General features: G+C 37.3%; 1 protein-coding gene across 1 annotated transcript; it reads left to right on the top strand.

Annotated features, from left to right (window-relative positions):
* The first annotated feature begins 7,298 nt into the window (after window positions 1–7,298).
* On the top strand, window positions 7,299–8,375 carry LOC116254987 (metallothionein-like protein type 2). The gene is made up of 3 exons (XM_031630674.2): window positions 7,299–7,441; window positions 7,881–7,961; window positions 8,070–8,375. Exons 1-3 carry the CDS (start codon window positions 7,377–7,379, stop codon window positions 8,164–8,166), a joined length of 243 nt encoding a protein of 80 aa, XP_031486534.1. The 5' UTR covers window positions 7,299–7,376; the 3' UTR covers window positions 8,167–8,375.
* Window positions 8,376–11,247: the final 2,872 nt, after the last annotated feature.

Raw genomic sequence — 11,247 nt, 5'->3', positions numbered from 1 at the left:
CCTCGTTCGTTTCTTCTCTCTGTTCTGCATCTTCCTAAAAAAAATTTTGACGAATCCAACAGTGTAGACGACGATGCATGTCCAAACGCATAAGATCGATAAAAATTTGTCAAATCTTATGAGTAATTCGGATTCTACATACGCCCCTAACTTTTCCTGCTCATAATTAAAATTCTGCATATCGAATGTTCGTAGCTTTTTACTGTCATCTCTCTGCTTGAGTTTTTTTTTTCAGAAGGGAAGCTCCTTTGTCTTAGCCGGTATGGGTAGAAGAGAGAGAACCCAACTAATTCAAAGAAAACAATCTATGGAGGAAAGCATCAACAAAACAAAGCATCTGGCATGAGATTGAGTTGTGTGCATATATCCTGTTTTGATCGAGCTTGGACCACCGACTGTTAGGTGGCTGGTTGCTAGTTGAAGTGAACTTCCTCACCTGTGTTTTCTAGAAGCAACTCATACATGTGAAATGTTCAACTAGTGATTAAAAAATAATTAATTAATATTATTAAATTTATCAGTTTTATGAAACATGATTAATGGGCTGCCCCTTAATTAGGCATTTAAATTCATGGAAACAAATTGACAGTACAATATTTAATAACCTTTTGTGTTGATGTCAGCATATATGCGTGCTTGAACCATTCATCCATTGCCGGAAAATTTTTTCTCTACATAAGATGGTGCTTGAAATTAAAAGCTTTAAATAAAGGAAACAAGTACTTGGTCACGTTAGGTGTTTAATAATATGATCAAATAACTCACAAGTAACTACGCCGAAAGCGACCTTTTGAAACTTTAAAGGACATAAACCTCTCTCTCTCTCTCTCTCTCTCTCTCTTTGTGTATATATATATATATATACAAAAAAGAGAGAGAGAGAGAGAGAGAGAGAGAGAGAGAGAGAGAGCAAAGGATTGACTGGATAGCCAAAAATTAGAAGTTTGTTATTAAAAGTGCTATAAATTGTTGCTAAAGCACCATAAAAAGTTGCTAAAGGCATAAACTGTTGCTCGTGTGATGGTTTTTTTTTTTATTTACAACTTTGTAAATTGTAGCCATAGGAAGTACAGGGTTGGCAAAGCCATATGGCAAAGAAGAAATCGCACTCTGACCCTGGTAAATCCAGCACATGGGAGCTTAAAATTATTCTACATAAAATATGTGTGTATATATATATATATATATATAACAAAGTTGGTTTTTTGGAGACAAATCAACTTATGCATGACTTGCAGATTGTATGAAGTTTGAGCTCGATTTCACTGGCTTTTCATGTAAACAAGCTCAACCTGAATACCAAGTGTACCTCTCTTCATGTTTAAGTGGGCAGCGGTCCACCTTATTTGAGCGCACCCCACCTTTAATGGCTCACGAGAATAGTACCCACAAGAATCGAAATAAGCACGTGTTAGCTAGACATGAACCCAACCCCTGCCCTCCCCAAGAAAAAAAAAAAAAACAAAAAGATCAGGTATTTGTGGATACAAGACTGTGCGTTGCTTTCTTGTGATAGGCATTTATTAGAGATTGATCAAATCATTCAGATCCAAAAGAAACTAATAAGTTGGCACTCTTAACAACTGACCTGGCACATCTAGAACCAGCTCATTTGCATCCCTAATAAACACGAATATTAGGAGAAGAACTATATCGACTTTCGTAAACTTTATTCACCCTTGTTAGTTAAGAGGAAGCATCTTTAACAGGGTTCAACCCAATAATACAAAAAAAAAAAAAGAAAAAAAAAAGAAAACCCATCAATAGAATCTTATGAAAACCAGTACTCTTTTATGCCCAATAACTATGTTGTTGCTTTGGGGAGCCCAATCCTTGGTAGATTGAGTGCCACAGTTAAAGATTTGTCCAATTCTTTATCTTTTAAGAACAAACTGTATCTTGCTTTGAACAAATTTGCACCATTGGTAGTGTGCGGTACTTTTTCTAAGCTAAAGAACAAACGTCAGTGGAGTACTTTGTGCTACCACCAATAGCAGTGTCTTACTTTGCACATGGTTCTTGATTCCCAAGAGAAGAAGGCTAGCTGCCAAGATCCGTGTCTGGTCACTGTGGAAGAATACAAATCATGGTGGAAGACAGACCTATGGTGATCTTGACAGGATTAAGTAAACCCACGTACAGTACAAGTGGGTCCAGACCCATGAACCCATAGCCCGCACAATGTGCCTAACTTGGTCCCTGCAGGCACAAAACTTCCTACTTTGATTCCACCAGCTAGCTTGTAGCCTTTATTTTTGGTATGTTTCACATGCAAACCTGTCTCGCCGCTCGTGTCAACACGGCCAGATATGATCAGATATTGGCAAAATATTTATTTATCTCGTTACTGTATGTATGGAGATTCGTGCATGCAGATGAAATCGACCAGTGGGTGACATTGTGAAAGTGAAACACCAACAGCGCCACATACTTTTAGAAAACCAACTAAAAAGTGTGATCACTAGTGATGTTATTGGTCACCACTTATCGGGGAATGCAAGCAGTTTAGATTAAGGTCTCATTGACCTTTGCAGGATTTTTTTTTTTTTTGGGTGAGCAGGAGAAATATTTCATTCTGCTGCGGTCTTTTCCCTGTCCCAAAAGCCCAAAAATGCATTGCTGCTAAGGTTGAAGTATGCAGCGCTTCAACTTGTACAACTCTGCCATGTAATCGAACTCAAATTTGAATGCTACTACTTTCCAAAACCAAACTTGGTCCAACGAACACAAGGTCTGATTTGGATGAGAATCTTATTTTCCACACCTAAACTTGGATCGACTATTGTCAGGACTGATGTTTACATGTAATTGGGTCGCAGTCGGATTTTGGAGGAGGATTTGATTCAATTGTAAAACTAAGTACTAAGTCCAAATTTGATTAGCTAGCAACTAGATCTTGCTTAATGGACACAAAATCTGATCAATAACCAAATATGTCTAATCGCAACCTTTATAACTATCGTTCGTTTGAGACTCTGAGAGCGGTGATAAAGGACAAAACTGTGTATAAAACAGCAAAACATTTTTTTTCCTTTTCAAATATATTGGTAAGGTTAGGCCTTGACGTGAACCAAACTATTCTTTTTGGTGATTGGGAGGAAATCTCACCGTCAGGGCGGTGTTTAAGGGTAGCATATCTGTTATGTTTCAATTTACATAATGATGCGTATTTTTTGCAGTACAGAGAAATAACATCCGGAGAATTTGAAACGGGAACTGACAGCCGATTAGCCCTCCTCCTTATCCTGACCATTGCGCCAATTACTCTTTTCAAAATGATGTGAACCAAACTATTTAATGAACTTGAGTAATTAGACTAAACAAGAGGCACTATCGTATGATTGATTGGTGCTGCGTAAACATCAAGCCAAGTACTTATCAAGCTTTTAAGGATTTGCCCAAGTCCAGCCAAAACACTCATACAAAAAGGTGACCCGGCAAAAGGCTCAGTCTGGCCATACGAGTCAAGCTCAAGGAACAATCGTACTTGGGTCCACCTTCCTTTTCTCTCTCTCTCTCTCTCTCTCTCTCTCTCTCTCTCTCTCTCTCTCTGTTGTAGGGACGATATAAATATTCTGAAAAACAATTTAAGGCACCGGCTGATACAGTAATGCTACGTTTTATACAAAGTTCATTGGTTTATTATTTCTGACATATTTTTGCTTACTTTGTGTATGCCTTTCATGTTTTTAAATCGATACAAATAATGTCTTCTTCTGGTGCAACTGAATTATTGAATTGGGTCCGTAGCCTGACCGACTACCTATCCGATTGAATTATTGATTGTCCGTAGTCATTTGGAAGGACTCAGGCAGGGTGTACACAATTACGTATCCGATTCAAAATCTATCTAAATCAGATTGGGACTCTGAAGTTGTCTAATAATCGAAACTAAATTTGAGACTTAAGTTTGACATGGATCCAAATAAATATCCACTGCAAATTACGCATGGATTTTCTTATAAAATCTTAATATTGGGTTTGGACCCGAATCAAATTATATGGGAAACTTGGCATCCCTAACCTTAATATTTACTCAACATAATAGTAAAAACATTAGAAATGAGCAATTGTTATGTTTAACAACAAAAATGCAGGCCGATTTAGTACGACTAATGGGGACCCCTTCTCTGTATCATTTTTGTGGGATCCGGAACACTAAACAATACAAATTAAAATGTGTATCAAAAGGTGTGTGTGTGTGTATATATATATGCAGATTGTATGTATATGTATAAAGATGCGTTCCCTATGAAGTGGACCTTAGAATAGAATAGACAGTGGGTGTATGGTTAGTGGGGCGGGGTCATGTCGAAGAAAGCAAATCTTCTCAATCACCATAAAGTTTCAAATTATCGAAGAAAAGGAAAAGAATCAGTACAAGAAAGTCTTCACAGTGCACGGCAGCGTAACGTGTGAAGAATATTAAGGCCTTCCAACGTTCCATTGACCTAATGAATGATCTTACCAGGACCTTCTTACCAATCAATCAATTTTTTGTGGATTTCTCCCTTCAGATTTGGACGGCTTCCCACAATGAGAGAGAGCACACCACCCGATGCCATTGCATCTGAATCCTATGAATAGATGGAGCTCCATATGGCTAAAGGATTATATATATATATATATGTATGATATAAATATCCTTGACTTTAAAGGTACACCTTGCTATCTAATATTATAGAATTGGAAGCAGCAGCAAAAAAAATTCATTGGATATGTCAGCTTATAAACTTCACTAGATACACCTTGCCTTGGCGTATGCAGAAATTAACCCATCCTAGACAATCAAACACACGCAAAGTGTGTTAGTGGAGAAACGGTATTCTCCTTTCATTGTAAGGCAACTTGCGTATATTATTTATATGCGAAAGGACAAGGGCAATCCTTTTCGTGTTTGGGGAATCTAAAATAATTGAGGTTTTGGATGGGCTGATGGGCAAGAAACTTAAAAGGATAGACGTCCTAGATAATGCCTAGCTACGTTCTGGTCCGTCTCTGTCAAGCATTTTTTTTTTTTTTTTCCGGGTGAGTGTAAGGCCGCCCTTCCCAAAAGCCATGCATTTAGATAGAACTTGACCTTCCCAACCCCATTATTGATATTTTGTCTAAAAATTAAATTGTCTTTGTAGACAAGAAGTCAAGTAGGTTTGGTTTCTTTGTTGACCTCTGGAGTGTTTGAGATCCATGGAGAAGGAATCGGACCTTTGCCCCCTGCATAAAATAAAAAATGATAAGCTCCTCAGTTTGATGGAACTCTGCATGAATTTTGGTGTAAACCTTCCGCTAAAATTCAAGTAATTCAATCTCTTTTAAGTAGCCTGAAATTTAAACTCTTCTCTCTGTGTGAGTGTGTATGAAAACTCAAATCTCTCAAGTGTTGAACATTGTCATATGTTAAAAAAATATAAAAAAAAAAAAATGTCACTGACAAACACCATGACCTACCATTAAAAGTATGAAACTATCTCTGCACTATAAATAATCGCTAATGTCCTTATAGTGACGGTCTTTTACATATTTTAAAATTTTAACTATCTGACGACATCTGCCATCTAGCAAGTTGAATTCCACTATATATATGTATATAATATTTGATTTTGATCACCACTTTTTTGGTGTCATATGAACATTTAAGCTTCTGCCTCATTGCGATAGGTAGCTAACCATGAAATTTCTATGTTTTGTTCTTGTAAAATCATTTTCTATGGAGTTATATTTGAGATTATTAAGGGTCAAAATGATTTCTTACTGGCCTAGCATCTAAGCGTTCAATACCTACCGATTTTTCTCGTTATATTAAGCAAAACTGGACCGTGGTAACATAGGAATTGCCCAATCAATGATTTCTGATTTTCATAAGTCATTTCTATCTACAATAGTAGGCAACAGCCAAATTATTATCACTGATCCTTTTTTTTTGGGGGGGGGAAATTGTTCATATTTAAAAGTTTGGAGACGCGTGCATCAGGTAGACTATAATATATATGATACTGTCATAGATTCGTTGAACGTTTTTCAAGCGTTACATGTATCTCCCCTATTGCTTTTTGAAAATCCCATTAATTTCTTAATCCTTTTTCCATAGCCTCTTTGGAATCACGAAAGGAAAGACGGGACATGATTAGCCCATCAAACCTACCAAATGTCTTTGTCACTTTTATTTTATATATGATAAATTCATTAATACATGTATGGTAGAATATTGCTTTCCTTCCCGTTCTTGTCCGATATATATATTAAAGATTCAAATCTCCCTTGAGTGTCTTCAATTCAATGCACAAGATCAAGCCACGACTGTTACATAGCCAAATTTATTGTATATGCGCATAAATATACTCTCCATGTATTATTCCTTTAATCATTGTTTCAAAAACTTGATTGAGAAGATGGATGCAAGATAATATACCCAAGATTTGTCAAGAGAAAAACATGAAATGAAATTTGTAATAGTTCAAACAAAGTTTAAATAATAAACCTTTATAAAACTCAATTTCTGCATAATATTTTGTGTGCAAATGGTAAAAGTAAATAAACAAATAAACGTTCTAGATTGTTCGTTGGGTGTCGGCGGCGACTCCGTGAGCAGGAAAGATCTAGCAATGGCAGGTATTTTCTGGAAGGCAACAGGTTCTTCCTGCTCCAGTTCCATCAAGAAAATGACTCCTAAAAAACCATTTTTCGATAACCGAATGCAGTGGGAGGGCTGGACCGTTTTCCTCATCGAACCGAGTCCATAAAGAATCGGCTTCGAAACTCAGAAGATTGCTTTTCATGAAAGTTCATTCTTCTTCTGTTGTTGTTATGTTATAAGCCCATTTCAAAGAACTTTTTTAACTTCTTAGCTGACTGTTTAAGATGATTGCATCACATCTCGAGCCCAAAAAATATCTCTCTTCTTTTTCCTTCCCGTGAATAGAATAAATCATTACAAACATAGATCCTTTATATCAACAACAAATACTTACTACACCAAATTGAAAAATTAAATATCATCTGGAACTATTTTAGGTGAGCTCGGCCCAGTTCCTGAACTTGGACTACGGAAATCCGATACGGCGCAGCCGTTTTTCCAAATTTTTTGGTCAATTTTAACGAAAAAAAGTGAAACGGGGATTGGGAAAAGGAAAGGTGGTGCAATCAATTGGAGATACAGATAATGATAAAGGACGGTGACGTCTGCCTAAATAAATGGGCCAAAAGTAATTTACTCGTTGCCTAAGATGGTGACACGTGGACGGTAGGGAAGCCCACCTCGCCTCCCCTGCGCTCTATATAAGCCTAAGTAAGTCCAATGGCGTTCAGGCAGGGCAGCCAAGAGTGTTGTTTAGATTTGTTGGGGGGAGGGCTCTTCAGCAGAAGTCTAGGGAGAGAAAATGTCTTGCTGTGGTGGAAACTGCGGATGCGGCTCTGGCTGCGGCTGCGGCAAGGGCTGTGGAGGGTAAAGATCTTTTTTCTTGAATAAAAGTTTTTTTTTTTTTTTTAGCTGAATTTCTGGATATTTTCTTGACGACGATGCGTGCTTGATTTCTTTTCTTAATTTGGTCCTTGATCTTTGCCATCTATCTCCTGCTTTCTTCATCTCTGTGATCTTTCTTTCTATTGCTCGTTTTCTGTATGCATGCACGCAGTCGATTGATATAAATTCTATGTTTTCATATACTGTTTCTCTAAATCTAGACCTATGATTTATGCATTTAGCTGCATCAACTTCTGTTCTTATGACAAGTCTTACGTTTTAAAAAATTTCGGCTTCAATTTCCTCAGTTCTGCTCACTGAAATTTCTCGTGTTCTCTTTCATTTTTCTTTTCCTTGTCCCTTCAATTGAAGATTCAATTACTCCCCATGACTGAAGAGGCAACTTTTTGTGGTGTTGCAGGTGCAAGATGTTCCCTGATCTCTCCTTCTCTGGAGAAAAGATCATGGAGATCAGCGTCGTTGGTATTGCCCCTGAAGCCAAGTATGCAACCTTCATCTCTGTTTCATTTTCTTCCATCTTCTGTTTAAGAACCCCTGTAAATTCAATGACTTTTCTGGAACTCTGTGTGGATGTGTGTGGGGGGTGCAGGCACTTTGAGGACATGGAGATGGTTGGGTATGAGAATGATGGGTGCAAGTGTGGCGCCAACTGCAGCTGTGGCTCTTCATGCAAGTGTGGCAAATGAATGGCAGGCCATAGATGACTGCTATATGGTGTGAAGAACACCTCTCCTTGTATGTCTGTCTCTGCAAGATCACGTAATATGTAGCTAATGGTGTCTTTGAGGGAAATAATATGGCCATGGAAGTAGTGTCCTCCCTCTGTTCACCATGGCCATGCCACTGTTGTTTCCTTTTCTGCCCCTTTTTAACTAATGTTTAGCTGTTTGCATGATTTTGGTTTTGTTAAATTTAGTTGTTCATGTAACCCAAATGGATGCTTAAGAAAAAAAAATAAGGGTGAATTAATATTAAAGAATATAAATGCTTAAAAGAAAAAAAAAAGGTGAACTAATATTAAAATATGTGTGGGGTCTATGCACAAGTAGCGGGCGTAAATTTCATATATTTAAAATTTTAAACTGTGGAACCTGAAAGACTAATGTTTAACGATCAATCCGAAGGAAAATTTCAACATAAGCTCGACTCCATATTTGAGCCTCAAGTTTAGAAATTTCTTACAGTGTCCCACTGAACCACGAATACAATGAATTAGAAAAGCTTTTAAGAAAGAGCAGCGGCTGTCACCGTTGCTGTCATGTTTTAGCATCTGGGTACGACTGTTGCCTAAAATTTCAAAGGATCATCCTTCTTGTGCAAAGTAAGACATTCAGATGCCATGAAGTTGGTAGCTTTCAGAGTTAGTTTCATGCACTACAAGAAAATAAGGGGATGGCAGAGAAATTGTATCATGCGTAAAAAAATCGACTCAAAAGATAGTGGCCTTAATGTTATTCAAATCAGGTGCCCAAGCACAAGTTTTGGTAGGATGGAGAAAGCATCCAATTTGATATAAATCTGACCCGAACATAGATCTTTTGTTAGATGTTGATATTGTGCCTGGAGACCTATTTTGATAATTAGTGTGACGATGCAGACCACTTCCACATCGGACTTGGGCTTGGGCTCTTGGTTTGATGAATTCCAATCTGGTCCTCTCATATTATTGAGCTTGGGCCCTTGGTCATACAAATTCCAATCTATTCTCTACGAGTTTCGGTTTTAGGGTCAACAAAGTTAGAAACCAAACACAACTAAACACTTTAACATTCCCTAAAAGTTATTGAAAATCTTTGACAATCTTTAAAGTAAGACTAAACTTCATAAATTGAAGATCTTTGGCAGTCTTTGAAACAGGACTAAACTTCAAACGTTACAATCTACTTTTTTAAAGTACATGCATCTATGTGTGTGAACCCTAGATCTAGTGACTGGCCTCTTAATAGTTATAGGTCCAATACTCAAAAAATTAGAAACCAAGGCAACTAGTCATTTTTATAACTTCTTTTATGATTACAAGTACATTAGAAGTGGAGATGATGATTATAGACTGCCCAAGTATCCACTACACCAAAATGTCCAAAATACACTCACATGAGAAAAATTAAGGATACCCTCCTATAAAGACAAAGGTGAAAATGTGAAAATTTCTACCTTTCCAAGAAGATCAAAGCACCCAACGGTGGCTGGCTTGTAATGTAAAGCAAACTAAATCCGAACTCAATTAGGACAAACAAAGTGTCCCATTAAGGTATATGTGTTTACATTCAGGTCTAAGTATTGAACCAGCTTTGATATAAATGTAATAGCTCGACCCACTTTCACATGGGGGTCTCAAGTTCCTTGTTTGGCTGATCAAAACCAAGTTTTAGCTTCAAAAATACTAGGAACAAGATAACCAATCATTAAGACCACCCCCTTATAAACCTCTTGAGATTTTTCACAAAATACATTACTAAACTTTTCAAAGTATGCAGTACAAAAAACTTGATGCCTTTACCCAGAGAAGTGAAAACTAGAATATAACTGTAGACCCATTGTTCGTTGTGAAATGACAGGAATGCACATAAAAATGTTCCTTTAGAATAGATTCATCACGCATTCTGTATGTCAGAAGTGGAAGAAGAGGTCGTGCCCCACCACCAGCAGCGAGAGCGATGGCATTGTGAAAAAGACAATGTTCCTCCAATCAAAGATGTTATCACTTCAATTTTTTGCCAAAGATGTTATAGATTCGAGCTTGTAGATTACTCTAAGAAAGTGAGTGACTTGCATCCTAAGATACGGTGAACAAAATGCAGCAATTCGTCCTTTGTGAGTGTTGAAGGCACTGCAAACACGGGACGACAATGGAAGGCAATGCCAGAGCCCATAAACTCTTGGTTCTGCCTCATAAAATGGAGAGAGACTAAGCTTAAGGGTGAAGATTCCGAAGGTGTTACATGTAGCCAAACGACGAGAAGAGATACAGGTTTCCGGACGGAACTGGTTTGTGATATTGGGTACAAATACAAGAACCCCAAACATTTCTTGAGATAAAAAGGGCATAGGTACACATCAAACAACTTCATCGCGTGAAATTTTATCCTAGAAAAAAGAAATTCTTCTTGCCCTTAAGGTGGCGGCAAAGAATCCCATGATCTGGACATTTATCATATTCTCTCTCTCTCTCTCTCTCTCTCTCTCTCTATATATATATATATATATATATATATATATATATATATATATATATTAAGTCAGCAAACTTTAGCCGTTGAGTAAGCGTGCGTGTTTCCCCAAAAATGAAAGTCCACTCTTTTTCTCACTATCTTTTCATATTTTCATGAAAGAATTTTGCTTGTTGACCTTTGGATGCATCATAAGGCATATATCGTCTTGAGTGTGTAATCTTTAAGACACATTAATGAGACACTAACAAAACCGTTATGTAATAGTAAAAATGTCAGTGACATACTTAATGATATTGATTAATGATTAAAATCTAAAAATTCACCACCATAAATTGCTACTGCAATATGAGTTATTACCGATGCTAATGTAATAATATTTTTAACCATATATTTTAAAATTTTAAGTACCTAGCAATATTATATTTATATATATATGAAATCAAACCGAAGTCCTGCACAATGTCAACAATGATCCAGATAAGAGGCGGAGGAAACGGATGGATAAGCAAGGGTCATGCATTCCGGGTCCAATCTTAACCGTCAGGTCCCAATGCCCTTTAGAATCGCACCAGCACATGGTGACTTGACTGGTTC

The sequence above is a fragment of the Nymphaea colorata genome, chromosome 5 (genome assembly GCF_008831285.2).
Source record: "Nymphaea colorata isolate Beijing-Zhang1983 chromosome 5, ASM883128v2, whole genome shotgun sequence".
Taxonomy (NCBI): Eukaryota; Viridiplantae; Streptophyta; class Magnoliopsida; order Nymphaeales; family Nymphaeaceae; genus Nymphaea; species Nymphaea colorata.
The sequence above is the reverse complement of the archived record's forward strand: the minus strand, read 5'-3'. Positions and strand labels throughout refer to the sequence as shown.

Excerpts from the sequence above, each read along its gene's own strand:
- LOC116254987 (XM_031630674.2), top strand. The coding sequence starts at position 7,377 with ATGTCTTGCTGTGGTGGAAACTGCGGATGCGGCTCTGGCTGCGGCTGC. Across the intron at positions 7,442-7,880 it reads TGCGGCAAGGGCTGTGGAGG|GTGCAAGATGTTCCCTGATC; the intron begins GTAAAGATCTTT and ends GTGGTGTTGCAG. Across the intron at positions 7,962-8,069 it reads GGTATTGCCCCTGAAGCCAA|GCACTTTGAGGACATGGAGA; the intron begins GTATGCAACCTT and ends TGGGGGGTGCAG.